At 37.4% G+C, this 17,946-nt stretch overlaps 1 protein-coding gene across 1 annotated transcript; it reads right to left on the bottom strand.

Annotated features, from left to right (window-relative positions):
- Nucleotides 1-7,137: 7,137 nt before the first annotated feature.
- On the bottom strand, nucleotides 7,138-17,782 carry LOC140242216 (5-cytosine rRNA methyltransferase NSUN4-like). The gene is made up of 5 exons (XM_072321960.1): nucleotides 17,469-17,782; nucleotides 15,508-16,327; nucleotides 13,938-14,098; nucleotides 12,287-12,411; nucleotides 7,138-10,126 (listed from the first exon to the last, which is right to left on the bottom strand). Exons 1-5 carry the CDS (start codon nucleotides 17,661-17,663, stop codon nucleotides 9,853-9,855), a joined length of 1,575 nt encoding a protein of 524 aa, XP_072178061.1. The 5' UTR covers nucleotides 17,664-17,782; the 3' UTR covers nucleotides 7,138-9,852.
- Nucleotides 17,783-17,946: the final 164 nt, after the last annotated feature.

Below are 17,946 nucleotides of genomic sequence, written 5' to 3'. Positions count from 1 at the left end.
ATTGTGATAACAAGTGGATTGCAGTGTTGCTTTGTTATCAAATTATCGCTTATCACTCTCTGCTTATATATTCTTTCGTTTCCCCTATCAGTGTATGAACATTCTTTTTTTTTTATTTGCTTCAATTCAGTGATACTTTATTTCCATCCAACAAAAGGTAATCAATACACATGACACAAAATATATGACAACTTGCATCCCATAACAATTTGTATAGGAAGTACAAGTCGTTAGGTATCATACAAAATAAATGTACGAATTCAAAATATCTGCTTTGGAGTTTTAGAAGGAATTTGGTTGTTATTTGTAATTTTTGCACTTTCTGCTTGTCGGGAAAAAAAAAAGACACTCTAAAGACAAATCTTGACTTTATCATGTATTGATACGTCATGGTTGATTAACTATGTTAATCCATATGAACATAATGTACAGCGTATACTTCGTTTTGCAAGAATGGGTCTGGACTGTGCCTCTATAAATTCAGTGAAATGAAACGGCAATCAGAGGGTCTTCTCTCTTTTCTTCGACTCTAGGTAGTTTCAGCCGAAAATTGGTCCACCTGGTATTAAAAAAAAAAACCATCAAATCAAATCAAATCAAATCAAAATCAATTCATTTTAAAGCTTAAAGTCTGCTCTTTCAGAATCTGCCCTTGACTTTTTGTAGTGCAGGGTCACAGACTTGTATCATGGAGCTACTTTTGGTAGCTCCATGCTTGTATATATGTTCTGTTTACACTGTAGAATACTTATTATTGTGTGTGTATGAACATTGAACTTGTGAGTGTTCTAACTGCTCTTGCTGTGTTGCATGTTATTCGTCATCGGTTGCAAAACAGTCAAGCTTTGTATTTATTCTTAGCAATCGTTCTGTATGCAAATCATTGAGATGTTACTCATGTAATTATATTACAGATGAATTGCATAATTGATGAAAATTATGATAATTGTTGAAAGTATACTACTGTTATTTTGTACTTTGTTAATGGAATTGTAGAAAGTTGATGTATTTGAAAAAATGGTATACAGAGAATAAATCAAATCAAATCAAATCAAATCAAGAGGAAGTAGAAGAGGTTTCGTCTATTAAATTCTTAGGTGTTTGTGTTGATAATAAGTTATCATGGAAGTGTCACATAAACAATATTTGTAAAGTAATTGCACGTAACATAGGCATAATGAATAGATTGAAATATTATCTTCCTTCTTCGGCTTTGATTACGCTTTATTCAAGTTTGGTATTGCCGTACTTGAATTACGGAATTCTTGCTTGGGGGAATACATATTCGACATTGTTAGATAAACTATTTCTTCTGCAAAAGATGGCGCTCAGAATCGTTTTTAACCTTCATATCCGAGCACATACTGACAAGCTTTTCCTTGAGCACAAAATTCTGAAAATAAATGAGTTGTATTTGTTACAACTTGGTCAATTTATGTTTAATTACAACTGCAATCATCTACCCAAAATATTTTATTCTTTATTTCACCGTAACAGCCACGTACATAATTATCCCACTAGACAATCTAAAGAATTTCATCTTCCCTTAGTTAGAACTGTACACACTCAAAATACATTTGTTTATACCGGACCCAGATTTTGGAATAGCTTAGATAATGATCTAAAAGAATCTGTGAAGTTAATTACATTTAAGTATAAACTCAAAAAATATTTGTTTTCTAAATATACCAGTTAATTCTGTTCAATGGAAAAACCCGTCATGTTTCACTTTTCCTTGAGATTTTGTAGTGTGTCCACAGACCTTTTCCATCCCTCTCCTTTTCCTTCTCTATTCTTCCCTGCTACTTTTTCCTCGTTCTTCGTTGTCCAGTATCTGTCTGAGTGCATTTCCTCAAATTTTGTTATTTCTGTGTATTGTGTTATTGTTGTTGTCGTCGTTATGTTTTTTGTGGCCGATTGCATATCTTTTTCCATTCAATTTTCCTGGCACACATGGCCCCATAGTGTCTGTGCCACAAAATTAATGTGATATGTTATATAGTTTATACGATTGCATCCTAAAATCCTAGTAAGTATTGTTCATAGTACAATTTGTATCAACATCATTATCATTATATCAATTAGTAAAATGTACAATAGTATATAGAAGAATTTAAATGAATATGTCTATTTGGTATAACAAATTGGTGCTGTTGTTGTTTTGTTCCAGTGTTCCACGTTTTACAAGCGTGGCTTTTTAGTGGAACACTGTTTTCCATCATTGTGATTATTTACTATTTTTGTTGCCATGACAAAGTGCATTGTTTCTTTTTTACGACACCATTCGTGTATAATATACTTTATATTGTATTGAAAAAAGAAAATCCTTTATCGGACGAGTGTAAGAGAAATGAAAAAAAAAATGTATCACTTTGGATTATGTCAACTTTTTCTTTTCTTTCTTTGTGATGATGGAAATAAATAAACTATTGAATTGAATTGAATTGAATTGAAAATGAAGCCCAATGACAGGGAGCACAAGCGGACTGTATACATGGTATATACCTATAGGATAAACTTGGATTGTTTCATTGATGAGTAATGCTTTTAAGGTAGCTTAGTTTTTGTGGTTTCCGCCCTCTGGTTTGTTTTTGTTTTTGTTTTGCTTTGTTTGTATTGTTTTGTTACACATGTTTGCTGATAATCGGCATGCAGATTGTAGTTGATATTCGGATACATTGCTATACCAAGGATTCTACTGACAGAATTAGACCTATAATATACGAACAACCTTGATTTAATTGTTTCCTAGATTCTAAGGTTATCACCGACAAAGGATGTATAAATCGAGTACGTTAAATAGGTGAGACGTAAACCGAACTGATAGGTTATGTGGGACAAATAGTACATTTTGTCAAATTGGAAAAGCACGTGTATTATGAAGACTACTCGAAGAAGCCCTACGCGTTCCAAATAAGTTGGAATAATGAGAGAATGATCATAATAAATACGATTCTTCTCTTTTTATGTTCTCTCAATATTATTCATATAAGCGTTATTCATTTCCTACTTCTGAATGCAGGAGAACCACAAGTTGAAATATGAATACACGTTATTTCGATGACAAACACTATCTCCTGTCGACGCTGTAGAAATGTCGGAAAGACAGCGGAAGAGGCTTGACCAATAAAGATATCCAAACAGAATCAAATTTGACCACATATTGCGCTTGCATAGAATTCGATTCAAACTCTCTGCAAGCGCGATTGGCCGGTTTCATGTCTTTCGTTGGTTTCTTGTTCTTTGCAATTCCTTTCAGATATCTATTATAACAATTAGGGTAATAATTACTCTTGGACAATTACCCCAGACAATAATTCCCATGAATATACCCCTAATCCTAATCCCAAACCTATTACTAACCTGTATTTAGCCGGGAGGTAATTGTCGTTTGATGGCTGTAATTGTCTTGATACGATCAATTTCATTGAGAGATAAATAGTGTTTATCTGTTAATGCAAACATATAGAGTATGTCTGTATTTTCTCTTGTATTTGCATTTCTATTATACTGGATGGCTATCCACTTAAACTCTATTTTGCTATTTTTCTACACTACTATCTATTTCTGCAAGCAATTTTGCGAATATTGTCACGAAGACGGCAGTAACCGGCACACAAATCTACAAAAGTTTCACAGTTAGGAAACAATAACGAGCGGTATTGCGTGATTATCATCGGAAGAGCGGTTTCCCACACGGACCTTGAGAGTGGCTTTGAGCTTTTGACAGTTTGCCGTCCGCCCTTTTGTAGTTCAGGCTCAAGTCCAAATTAATGACACGTGATCAAGCTTGCGGCTATAACGAGTACGAATTCACCTCCGGTTCTCGATTGACTGTAACATAAAGAGCATTTACAAAAATGTTGCGTTGTTAATTTTGTTTGTAGTCAACCTCGCCAAAGTCAACCTCGCACAAGTGGAATATGTGTTAATTCTAATGTGTAAGTCGAAATCCACGTAAGTCGAATGATTTTGTCTTTGGATTATAGTGCTCAAAGGGGTGGAATAGTTTTGGTTGAAATGGGAATTCAGGTTTTAACTCTGTGAGACAATAAGCGAAACCACCTATTAATATTCAATTCAATTCAATTCATTTATTTCATTCTCATTTTCTTTCCAACAAAACATAACACGAGGTAAATCAGAAAATCCATCATAAGCATGTATACAGTACAAAGTGCGAAGGATTAACGATATCCAACAAACTAATAGAGATGAATCATGTATACATACGGGAAAATACAAAGTTATATTTTGAGGAGAAAAAAAAAGAGAACTGAGAGGTCCACTAAAAAGCAGTGCTTGTAGATTGTGGACCACTCAAGAATTTCTTCCAAAAATACACATACAATTACAAATACATTACACATATGCACAACAACATGGCATAACTAAACTAAGGAGATACAATCGAACGGAATGGGACAAAAACAGAATTAGTGGAAGAAAGGGAAAGGAAGAAAGAGAGAGAGAGAGAGAGAGAGAGAGAGAAATGAGAGAGAAGGGGGAGGGAGAGGGAGGGAGAGGAAAGATAGAGAATGCCTACACGCTGAACAACGGAAGAGAGAATTGATGAGGTGCTTCGAACAGCTGGTGACTGCACGCAGCTGTGTAGAAATTATGCAAATAACATGCCGTATTTAATTGCCTAGTAATGCCGTTTTTCACTGCGTAATAATGAATTAAATAACCGATGATGACCCTCATGTTTGCTGTAACCTGTATAGGTAATGAAAATAAATATCTTAGCTAGAATTTAACAAAAAAGATTTCAAATTACGCTTAAAAATGTATAACGATGAAGAATTTTTTATTTCAGGACCTAATGAATTCCAAAATTTAGGGCCGATGTATTTAAATGTGTTCTGAGCTAATAAGGTTCTCAAAAGGGGTAAGTGAAACTCATTAGAGCTCCTAGTAGGATAATCATGAAAAGATTGATTTCGTGGAAACATTAAATTAAAAATATTGGGAAGAGCATTTGTGTTATAATTGAACATGAACTGGCCCAGTTGAAAAAGAAACAAATCTTTAATTTTTAAAATCTTATATTCAATGAACAATGAATCTGAATGAGAACGTGGCGAAACCCCACAAATAATACGAAGTACTTTCTTTTGTAATAATAATAATTTATCTAATAAAGTTTGATGGGCGCTACCCCATGCTAAAATTCCGTAATTAAGATAAGGTAATATTAAAGAAAAATACAACGTTAACAAAGACGACGATGGAATGTGAAACTTAAGTCTGTTGATAATACCAATATTTCGTGAAATTATTTTACTTATGTTGATAATATGAGGCCTCCACGAAAGCTTATCATCCACTGTAATACCAAGGAATTTTATGTGGGATACACGTTCTAATTGAGTACCATCAAAAATAAGATCTGTGCTTAATGTTTCTATGGATTTACTAAAAAGCATATACTTAGTTTTCTGGAGATTAAGTGATAATTTATTAGCTCTTATCCATTGAGTCACTTTTTTCAATTCAGAGTTGACGGTGTCAATTAAAGTAACTGGGTCTTGATGGGAAAAGAAAACATTTGAGTCATCAGCAAAAAGTATAAATGAGAGTGTATCAGATGACCTGCAAAAATCATTGATGTAAACAATAAAAAGTAAAGGACCTAATATACTACCCTGAGGGACGCCACATTTAATAAATTTGAAACTTGAGTTATTCTCGTTCAGAGATACATATTGTTTTCGGTTTTGCAGGTAACTCCTGAACCACTCCAAGGCCTTCCCCCTTATGCCATAATGTGACAATTTATGAAATAAAATGTCATGAGCAATATTAAAGAGCACAAATGTCATGAGCAATATTAAAGAGCACACAATTCTTCGAGGAAATGAAAGTTTATTTGATAAAAGTCGGTTTGAAAGGGCTGAAAATTTTAAAGCAAGACAAATCTTTGAAGGTTTCCGTGGCAGTAGAACGTTGGGTGGTAGAAGGCTTAACGGTGCATCACTTATTCTTTCTTGGGTATATGTACGTGGCTCTGAAAAGGGCCTACCCAATCTCGAAAGTAGGGCCTTTTCAGGGCCAAATAAATACCCAAGAAAGAATACGTGGTGCACCGTTAAGCCTTCTACCACCAAAGTAAAACAAAGTGGTCCCAATAAAAAGGGGATCCCACCTTTTATTAGGATCTCTTTGTTTTTCAAAACCGATTTTTTTTTTTATCAGAATCCTCTTACAAATGTATGCTCTTTAACATCTCATGTAAGTGGTTTCTAATTATCTCACAAAGAGTTAAAACCTGAATTCCCTTCTCAACCAAACTATACCATCCCTTTAACTTAGGCGAGGTTGACTGTAAATGTATCTTGTTTTATTGGTGCTCTTTTCTTGTTTGTTTGTTTGTCCATTGTATTCCATACATATATTATTCTCTTAAACTCTGTCCTTACTAGCACACATTTTTCAGTGCTGTCATCTTGCTATTTGCATGTATATATGTATCCATGTTGAACACTGAATCATAGAGGGGATTTTAATACCAAATACACACACATATATATAATACATATATATATATATATATATATATATATATATATATATATATATATATATATACTCCTAGATGGGTCATTTGGAAGACATTTCCATTTGTTTTATATGCAAATTTATTATTATATGTTCAATGGCAGTTTACGCAATGGAGACACGAAAATTGTCTCCTTAATGACCAGTTGTCTCCCTAATGAAGACACTTCCCCCCAATATGTCTCCCTAAGGTGCCAACTAGGGATATATATACATATATCCCTCTCTGTCTCTCTTTCTGCAGATATTGCATAACTGAATAATACGGAAAGTCATGAAACATCCCCTACAAAAGGTTCCACCCCCTACACTTCCTATGCCACTAATTTGCATGAAAAAAAAATAACATCACAGTAAAAAAGTGATTCAATGATCTCGAAGCAAACTATTCAATATCCATGTACTTATACTTTCAGATATGATGAACCACATATGACATTTATTGATACTTTCATCAAGAACTCATATCATCTTAATGTTTACCCTTTCTGGTGATCACAGATAGTTGCCTAGGAGTTCTTATTTCTCTTCTGTTTTGAATAAAACAAATGACACATTACTCTATCCCATGGGTTCTTCTGCATCAAGTGCTATCTTTTGGAGCATTTCAATGACAGTTATTGTACATGTATATGCCATATTCCTATGTAGTGAGTCTAATTTTTTTGTGAATCAAAACTTCCCCACAATTTTGCATGTGGTTAAATTCACTGTTGCGGAGTGCATTACAGAATGACAAAATGTATTCACATTCAAGTCGGGATCAGAGTCAATATTTTCCTATTTTTAAATTCACCTATAGCACCCGATTTGCAAAATTTGTGAAAATATAAACCTCGCGAAATATCTAGTCCATACAGTACCTATTTTTATCAACTTTGGGTTGCCCTGTTGGATAACTGTATAAGCCTTGATGATTACCTGTCATATCATAATCTTTACTATCCAATTGTGTGGGGGAAAAAATTCCACTCTGTGTCTGCAGCTGATAAGACACAGAGATGAAGAGCACTCAGCTACCACTCTGAAGGACTAAATTGCCACTCGTAAACATAGAATTCTGTTTGCATAGTATCCATTCTGATCTTTAATCACGGGACATTTTCATGATCTTTAACAAATAGTCTGAACAAAGTCAACAGATTTTCACATTCCACTGGACAAATCCTCTTTTCTTATTTGCACAGTACAGCAAATGACTTCTTGGGATACACACACACATCACAATTGATCTGTCAAATTTCATGACGGACTCTGCTTCAACAAAAACAAAATACAACAATAAAGTCCTGCCCAATCAATGATTTTCTTGCTCTTCATACATACTCCCTAACAGCAGGACACAAATATCAATATGTGGGACCATATTATGTGCTATAAGACTTACACTGAAGGGTCCACCACATCATTGTTATTGTGGCTTGTTCGATTATATCACAGACTTTCAGTTATGAGGTCGCAGAGGCTCCTTATTGCGTCAACTGACATCAGTGGTTGTTCCTCTAGACATAGCACTTCTGTTCTTGTTGCTTGGTCTATTGTACAAGGTCCCATGGTTGCTCAGTTACAAGCATTTAGTGGTTCCACCCAATTTAACTCAATTCCAGGTGCTGATCTACATCTATGCTTGAAAGTCAAAATGCGATGGCTATTTCACAGTCATGGTTCATAACACGTAGGCCCTACATAGGAAGCATTGCCAATCCAGCAATTGTTCACCATATTGATAGTTACATTTTGTATGGGTCTTACCAGATGAGTAAAGAAACTTGGTCTTGTGCATATGTGAGCAAGAGTATGGAATTATATTTTATTATACATGTCTGCCATGTGGTTTGATGATGTGAACTAGCCTAATATGTGTGGGATTTTTTTTTTCCAGATTTTGATTGAGAATTAAAGACTTAGTCTCAGGACCAATGTCTCAAGGGTACAAGCTTTACCTTACTATAGCTAAAATCTTCACACACCTATCTTTTGAAAAAATGGAGGACCACAGCAAGTAATACACGAATAGACATACAGATAGATATTAATGTATGAGAACAAAATTTAGGACTGCAGCATATCCCTTGAACAAGTTGATTTCGATCATAACTTATCTTGTTACTTGTTACTTGTTGAGGTAATCCCAATCGCAGCTCCAAGGAAGCTATACCAGGATGCAAAGTGTGTCGTGTGCCAATGGAGGTGCTAAAGTGACAAGATTGTGCATGTCTCTCTTATGTACAATAAAGGCGAGATGGCTTTGCCAAGAGATAAAAATCAGGAGACCGGTAGGTCCAGCTCTCACCCGAGTATAATTTTTTTGACTTCATGGTGGTCCACCTAAGGCAAACCATTCAAACATCTTAAATGAACTATGATTCCTGGCAAGTTTGGTCAAAATTTGGTCACCATTTTCAAGCAGAAGATAAAAATGTGGAAAAGTATACAGGTACACCTGACGTCTGACACAGTAATGGAAAACAATCAATTCAATTCAATTCAATTCAAATTTTATTTCGCAATCACAATGCGTCGCTTGAGCCACTCTGAGTCATCCTAACTCTGGAGCACCCCCTGTGGGAAAAGGGATATTTCTAATTTCATCACACCATCAGATCATAGGTAGAGACTTTATTTCTCCTCAGATTAAAGAATCACATTTCTTGCTGTTCTTTTGAGAATACAATAATCAGTCCTTGATTCATGAGTACAGTTGAACCTCTCGTATCCGGACAAGTCGGGACCGGGGCTCATCCGGATAAGGGATTTGGCCGGATACGGGAGACTCAATGCTTTATACATGTACGTATACATACACATACTCATTGTAGTACCACATGTAGTAATGTGTATACTGCAACCTTTTCATTGTTACATTTGGGGATGTTTCGGGATGTTGAAATGTCTGAAGGTAGGCAATTTGGAAGGAAATTTGATGCAATGTATGTTAATCATATTGGAAGTAATATGTAATTCATGTGTGTTTGGGTAGGAGTTCTCAAGGAGTTGGGAATTCCCCTTTCTTCCCGTAATTATTAAAAAAAAATCACGGCGAGATTGCGTCCGGATAATAGAGAGATCCGGATAAAGGGAGGCCGGATAATAGAGGTTCAACTGTATCATTTTGTTTGTTTTCACCAAGAAGTGTGTCCATAATACATCATGAATTTTACGGTCTCTATCTTTCTCTAGTATCTTGCTATTAAAGAGCAAGATTACACTTGAACTTTCCTGCTTTGTTTAGTTTTTTAATCTTTTTTTTTTTTTGATTCCTTGCTGTTGTTGCTGTTGTTGTTTCTTCCCTCAAGAAGTCCTCATTAGTCTGGCAAAGTACATGGGCCCATAATTTCTCAAGATATTTGGAAGCACAAGCTGACCGTAGCGGCAGCCTGTGAGGTTGAACACATCACCGAAACCCACAGCCATGGGTGAAAGGTCGACAACAGACACCCCAATGTCCAGTTCCTCTTGGCACTTTGACACTGTACTCTTGACCACTCCATCATTCTGGAGGGGGGACATTGTACACGTTGAATACACCACCGTCCCTCCGGGTTTGACGGCTTCAAGGCCAGCACTAAGAAACACACACACAAATAAAAAAATCAAGAATGGATGGCCAGTCAGTGTGAGATGTATCAAGACTGATAGGCAGTAAAAAAAGAAAAAAAAAACAAAGAAAAGAAACAAAAATAACTTTGGAAGAAACCACACAGGTAGAAGAGGAGTTAATAAGCACAGGTCAAATTTTCACTCATTTAGTTTACACCATCAAATGAAGAGTTTGTTTGCAAAAACCGATAAGTCCATTTTTGAAGATTTTGAAGTACGGTCTCTGTCATAAAGTACAAAATAATACCTTTTAAATGATATATTGGTCACTACATATAAAGGTACATTTTTGAAGTTATGGTCAAAAGAAGCAAAAATTTTCTTATTATTCTCTTTATTTTTCTTAACCTTTAATCGCAAATATCTCCATTTGGCAAATATGGACTTATCGGTTTTTGCGAACAAACTCTTCAAATATTGCATAGAACAGATACAAAGGGACAGTGTGATGAGCTACATGAATAACCCATTTGCAAACCGGTGCACCACACCATATATTCTTTCTTGGGTATGTATGTGGCCCTATTAGGGCCTCCCGATTCCCGACATTTCAGCAAGCATATTCTCGCCGTTCTTATTTCCTTGAGAACGGCAAGAACATGCTTGCTGAAACATCAAGACTGGGTCGGCCATTTTCAGGGTCACATACATACCCAAGAAAGAATATGTGGCACATCGTAAAGCCTTCTACAGTTCCGTACCACCCAACGTTCTACCGCCACAGAAGCCTTCAAAGATTTTAACATTTGCAAACTCTCTCGAATAGAAGTTCAGCTGACTGGAAAGTGTCTTAGATGGTGTTTTAGTAATGCTTAGTGGGCCAATTTCTCAGAATATGTGGTTGGCAGAATTCCACAAGCTGATCAATCAAACGAAAAGGAGACAATACGGCCCTATCTTGAGACAGACCCGATGCTACAATGTATCATGTAGATATTGCAAACTGTACTGGTAAAATGACACACCTCATCAGGCAGAAGGCTTGAAAGAGAAGAGATAGAAATTTGGAGAGAAATGTTGTCGAAGAAAGAGTGGAATGATGACGTAGGGGACAGATGTTGTCCATTGCTAGGCATAGGAAGAGTCCTTAACCCATTGAGGATGAGCTGATTTTGCTACAACACACATTTCTCATAAACACCTGCCGGAGTGTATTTGGGACTAGTCTTCAACGGGTTAAAGGGGATGGCTAGTAACTGATCAGTGGGAATCAGTGGAAATGCTGGGAGATGATTGTTTCAATCCTTATGGGATTCATTCAAGAGTTCATTGTATATCTATTGTTGTGTGAAAATGATTTGCTTCAGAATGGTCTCATATTCAAGTAATGTACAGTTTAATGCTTCCAGGTTAGCGTCCCTGGTCAGTGACGGAGCATTAATCTGCACATTACTTGAATATGAGACCGTTCTGAAGCAAATCATTTTCACACAACAATAGATATACAATGAACTCTTGAATGAATCCCATAAGGATTGGAACAATCATCTCCCAGCATTTCCACTGATACCCACTGATCAGTTACTAGCCTTTCCCTTTAAAGGATGCCTTTCAAAAGTTGTGCAAGGCCACTTGAAAATGCCTCATCCATGTAATCTCAGAGGCTTTTATTCACAAGTGAACCTTGACACACCATGGGTCAGCCTCAGAGCAGTTTTGAGGATTTGACTTCGGATCGCCTTTGTGAATGTTTGCCACCATTGTTCTAAATTTCCAGTAAAGTACAGTGATAAGAGTTGTACTGAGAAGGGCTATTTCAAGATGAACCTCTTGCATGCCCCATGAACATGCAGCATCTGTACATCCTTGCATATAGATCAATGCACATGCATTACCTTATATAACATTAATAAAGTTCCAGTTGTTGCTACTTAATTATTTCAAGCATTTTGCAAATTTTGTCTTTTCTATCAATATCAAAGACACTTTTGCTAGTTAGCTTCTGGCACCCTTCTACACCATCACATGTATTTTCATACTTGACACAGCATGGAAGTACATCACACAATGCACTCTAACCCATTGAGGATGAGTCCTGAGTATACTCGGGCAAGCGTCTATGGGAAATGTGTGTTGTAGCAACAGGTTTAACTATAATCTAAATAAGACAAACTCTAATACTAACCAAAGTAACTCTGTTTGTAGCTTTGGGAGGCTCAGTCTCTCTCTTGATCGCCTGACACCGAAAATACTGTTGTCACCCACTGACGCTGATACGCGATCTGTGGTGCATGGCACATCCACAAGCACCTGAACAGAAATTTACAACAGCAAAAAGGATACAGGATGTCGTGCATAATTGATACAAAAATATGGCATCTGCATGCAAAAAATGCAGAGGCACTGTGGGGCTTGTAGGCACTTCATAAATAATGACATGTCATGACAAAAGCATTAAAAAGCGCAGCAGAAAAAGTTAACATCATCCCTCCCCTCCCTCCCCCCAACACACACACACCTACACACATTTTTCGTCACTGGGGTGACAAGACCTTGTATCTTAAATTTTGGTGAAAATGACTCTTTTTGGATTAATTGTCAGATAATCAGTTAAGTGATGTCCTGTCCAATCTTAACTATCTTACCCCCAAACTGAAGCCACAACGGCATGTCAAAGGAAAGGCTATGCTATTTGACATAGTGCTTTGGCTGTCATGTTTGTTTGTTTGTTTGTTTGTTTGTTGTTATTGGGTTTTGTTTTGTTTTTTTGCTCTCCTGAACATTTGACATTTTGTACAAGGGCTTGTTGCCTCAGCGACGTTTGTTTCATCAGCTTTCTTGATAGAATCATAAGCTAACTTGATCCAAGCACCTAATAAAATATATATACAGTAGGCATCTGACAATGTATTAAATAATGATGCTTTCATGCCTCTGTCAGGAGACAGAGCTCTTTGACTGCAAGAGGCTGCCCTGGGCAAAATATCCATCAGGTCCTTTAGGAATATTGCTATTGAGATTGTAGTAATCTTGAAATCCTGTTGAGAGAAACAGGAACTTTAAGCTTCTAAACCACCTCGTAAAGATTCACTTGTAAGTGAAAATTAAGAAGCATTTTGAAAGTCTCTGACTAACACAGAAACAAACAAAAACAAATATGAACAACAAAAGGCAGAAATACAAGATAAACTTTGCTTTCTCTACCACATGAAACACCAAAAACGATGAAGAGTGCAATGTGCAATGTATGATCAAAAGATAAAGCACAGCACAGCACATGGTACCAGGGACATGATAAGATAATATCTTATCATTAACTTTTAAATTAATTCATTGGGACCCCATCAGGCGGCCACGTATACACGCTTGTTTCAGATTCTTTAATAGAGATGCCCCTTCTGGAGATGAAAATGGATCAGGATTGTGACCCCCTATTGCAGCCTTTGGAAGGGAAGCCATCAAAATAAAAGTAAAAGCATTTAAAGTAAGTAAGTAAATAGGTAAAATTACCCCTTATCACAGATTTTTTGGAGGGAATATAGCAAAATTGCTCCCTAAATGTAGGACAAGTTACGAGGTGAAGAGTGTCCACAATTTTAGTCCTTGCATGGACAAGAACGTCTTTAGAGACTTTCTCATGCTGGATATACAAGAAAAGGTGTACTTCCCTACAAAAAGAACGCCAGCCCGAGGTACTTTGCACCAAGACATGCACAGTAAGGACATTTAGGGGAACACCATGAAGCCGCACTACCCCTATTTTGGAATTTTTTGGCAGTTTGAAATTAACCCTGTTAGGGACCCTATTTCAAGACTGTTGGTTAGGGCATGATTACCTTGTCATAGCCTGCAGGTTCCATCTTTCCCCATTCAGAGCCGTCTTCACTAGCAATATTGACCGCCCCACCAGCTGTCACCGTCCTCGGAAGATAGAGACCAAACACTTCTTGCAGCCGCCGTCTTCTTGACAACACTTTCTCATTGGCTGTCAGACTCCCTGTATAAAGCATTGTCAAAGAGCAAGTTTTTTTGTTTAATCATGACTTTATTCAAGTTCAAGAAAGTGTTAGAATGACATGTATACAAAAAAAAAAAAAAAACAGGTCTACCGTTTCATTCAAAACGAATGACAGGTTTAGACACGTACATGGGGTACAAAAAAAAAAAAAAAACAATATTAGAGTTTACATTACTGCAACCCAAAACATGCCTATCATATCACACATAAGATATCAAATATTACCGGTAATCAATCAATCAAATATCAATAAAAGATCAACCATTTAATGCTGGTAGGGCCTGTTCACATTCAAGAACGTCAAACATCATACTGCATCAAAATAAGGTGACTAATATTCTGGCTAGGAAAAGTGGAACTTCATTGCGGACAATCTCTACGGTACGGCTTTCATTTTCAGATCTTCCTAAAATGTCACTGCCATTTTAGCAAACTACAGTATGTAGTGAAGTTTGCATGAAATTTCAATGGCATTTGTAACATCAGCATTCACGTTTTCAGAATATGAAAATGATTCAAGTCACTAGAAATATTCATAGCTTTATAGTATCATTAAAATGCTTGACAGCAGTTAGGCGAGTGAGGCAAATGAATAAATGAAGATGAGGAAATGAGAGACAGAAGATACAAAAATCCCTTTGAAACAATATTAATGTACATGACAGGTTTTTCAAGCCACCTACTGTACGGTGTACATCACAGCAATAAATTGTTGAGCTATTACCCTGTTCCTTACAGGAACTTGGTACACAAGGCTCCCTGGTATACAATTGTACCACGTTCTTGAGGCGTCAACTGATATACAGGAACCTAGTATACCAGGTTCCAGAAAATGTAGATCACTTTGTCTGCATTCATGGCCTAATGTCATGTTTATATGTGTGAGCCTGCCCAAAAAATATCTTCTATCAATATCAGTTTTCTTTTTGTATGAAAACTGAGTGTATCGCAGTATAATTTTGCCGTTTTTCCAGTGTAGTGTGCACTTATTTTGTTATAAAACTCTATGAAGATGAGAATATAGCAATCAAGGCTGAGCTTTATAGGAGATATATTCGCTTTCCCCGACCCCATTCAGTTGCCTACTTTGTGTAGAACAAAAGAATTTGTGAGCCCATTAGTGCACGCTCTCTTCATACCTCGAATCCAATCTATGTTTTGCATTGTTTCATGGCACATGTAGTTGACCGTGGCAAGGAGATGTATGTACCGCTTGACTGCTTTCACACTTAAGGGGATTACCAACCTGTCCATACTCTGTCAACCTGCAAAAAAGAATCTTGTTTTGGGACTCAATGTATTGAAGGCTCTCGGAGATTTGCACGAGGAACAGGTTAAGCAAAAGACAAAAAAAAAAAAAGGGGCAGAAGTAACACATTGAAACTTACCAACCAGCATGGTCTGCAGGATGGCCAAGGACTTCCCACCAGGGGCAGCACACAAATCCAGCACGACGTCATCCGGTGTGATGCCCATCGCCACGACGGGAAGCACCGAGGCTGCATCCATGATGTAATACTGGAGCTGCTGCGAGTGTGCACATTTCTTCGCCGGAGGAAGTCTCGCTGCTGGGTCGTCCCGGTGCAGGAAGCATCGTAAGTGTGGACTGATCTTGATGTCGACACTGTCCAGGTCAATGATGGGCAGGGCCCCATCCATCATCTCCTCTCCCCCTCGCTCCTCCATCTCCATCTGATGGATGAGTTCCATGCGGTGCTCATAACCTGGGGCAACTATGTACTTGTCCTCCCACCAGGGCTTCAAAGCAGCCTCTGGTTTCCTTTCCTCTACATCACGATCATCTGCCTCTTCCTCCTCTCCCTCCTTGGCCGACCCCATAATTTCTCTCTCCTGCACCTCACTTGCAGCATGAAAATCATTTCTTACCTCCCTTTCATCCCCTAACTGTCTTGGTAAGGCACTGGCTTCATATTCTTCATCCATGTGATTTGCTTCCTTCTTGCACTGATGTACGTGAGCAATCGTGGACTCCACACATGGCTGGACAAAGTCTTCCAAGCCCAGAGAGTGCAACTTCTCCACCGTATGGTCAGCATCGCTGTAGTTGTTGAGCAGAGCACCATACTTTGGCATGGACAAGAGCCCTAAGCGAATGGATGGCCATTGCTCTCCAAAGATAGGCCTGTAGTTCTGATCAAAGTGCTTCAGGGCCAGTTCTGTGGGGTCATTCTTGCGCTTTCCGTAGACCTGTCAGTCACATGAATACAGCAAGACAAAGTTGAACATTTTCGCTGCTCTGTTTTTGATTGTATGTCTTCTTTTTTTTTGAACAGTGACAATGTGATTATTCTTTAAGAAATTTCAAATGTGACAAACAATCTGTAATGAGCACTATTTTTCCCAAACATTTTGTGCAGATGTACTCTACATATTTCCTGAAGTCTATGCTATACAGATGAAGGTTTAAAAGAAAACATGTTTATGTAACTGTAGTTGTGATGTTTTGCTTGGCTGAATAGATACCCCTCCTACTATTACTACTACTACTGATAATGATTAATAATGATGATAATAATGATGATAATAATAATAATAATAATAACAATAATAATAATAATAATAATAATAATAATAATATTATTATTATTATTATTATTATTATTATTATTACCAATACTACTACTATCACCATCATCATCATCATCATCAATAACAATACTGATGATTTATAAATGTCAAGGCTTCTATAAGTACAGGGTAGTTCTACTGTATGCATATTGGTGATGTTAGAAAGGAGCAGCATAGCAGTTTTGGCTCGATCTAGACCAAATGGTTCTTCAGCAACTTCTTTTGAACTAATGTGTAGGCTTGCCTAGTGCCTCCTTGGTAAGATGAGTGCAGTGTATCTTGGCTCATTGCTGGCCAATGTAAAATGGGGAGCTTTTTGGGGTTAACCCTTGCCCTTGGAATGCATTAGTATCAAAGGGGAGGGGGGATGGAAGAGAGAATTAAACCCTTCCATGGTACCTGGTATGTAAATATGCTGCCAGTGATAACCAACATCTAATTGAAAAGAAGAACAAATTAACAAAGCAAGAAAATGAAATTACCTAATTTGTATGTGACCTCCATCTTAGCTTAATAAAGGGAAGCCCTGGGGCCTGAAACCTGAAGGCTTGAACTATCTGTGCTTTTGCTGGTTTAAATTTTTACATAGACCGCTAATAATAAATAGACTTTAAACTTCCGTGCAGTACTCCAGAGTGCAGTAGCCTAGGTCATGAGGTAGCTAGGCTACAGTGTCAGTGGGTGTTGGAATCGTTCCCTGCTACAACATAAATTTTTATCTCAAAATATGATTGGCGGCGTTTTATTGACGTCATCTCACCAATTTGGCTCTTGTTTTCTTGCCTCGACAGCATGTCGTGTGCCCCAGAGTGGTACTTCCCCACAAGCGAGTAGCTACTGGAGAGCAAGCGGGGACACGTCGGCGGAGGTGCTGCTGGCGACAGAGGTAGAGGAGTGCCCAACAATTAGTACTAGAGTTCCCAAATAAATGCATCTTGCGAATCGTAAACTTCATAAAGCATTAGACAGTGTATAGCTACCTATCAACAATCTCGCATCTTGTAGCATGGTTCGTATATTAACCCTGTAACTCGAGGAAAAGACGAACTACCTAGTCATCGACAAGCACGTGTGTTTGTTGACGTTCTCACAGAAGGATGTACCACCGATTAGAGAGAGGACACATCGGGTTTAGTAAACTGTTTTATAATTGGACAGTTGGTTATCTATGATAAAACTTTAACCAATCAGGCTACGCTACAGAGAGTTACGCTCACTGTTCAAGAACAAGTTTATGT

The sequence above is a fragment of the Diadema setosum genome, chromosome 19 (genome assembly GCF_964275005.1).
Source record: "Diadema setosum chromosome 19, eeDiaSeto1, whole genome shotgun sequence".
Classification (NCBI taxonomy): Eukaryota; Metazoa; Echinodermata; class Echinoidea; order Diadematoida; family Diadematidae; genus Diadema; species Diadema setosum.
This window is presented reverse-complemented; position numbering and strand designations above follow the sequence as displayed.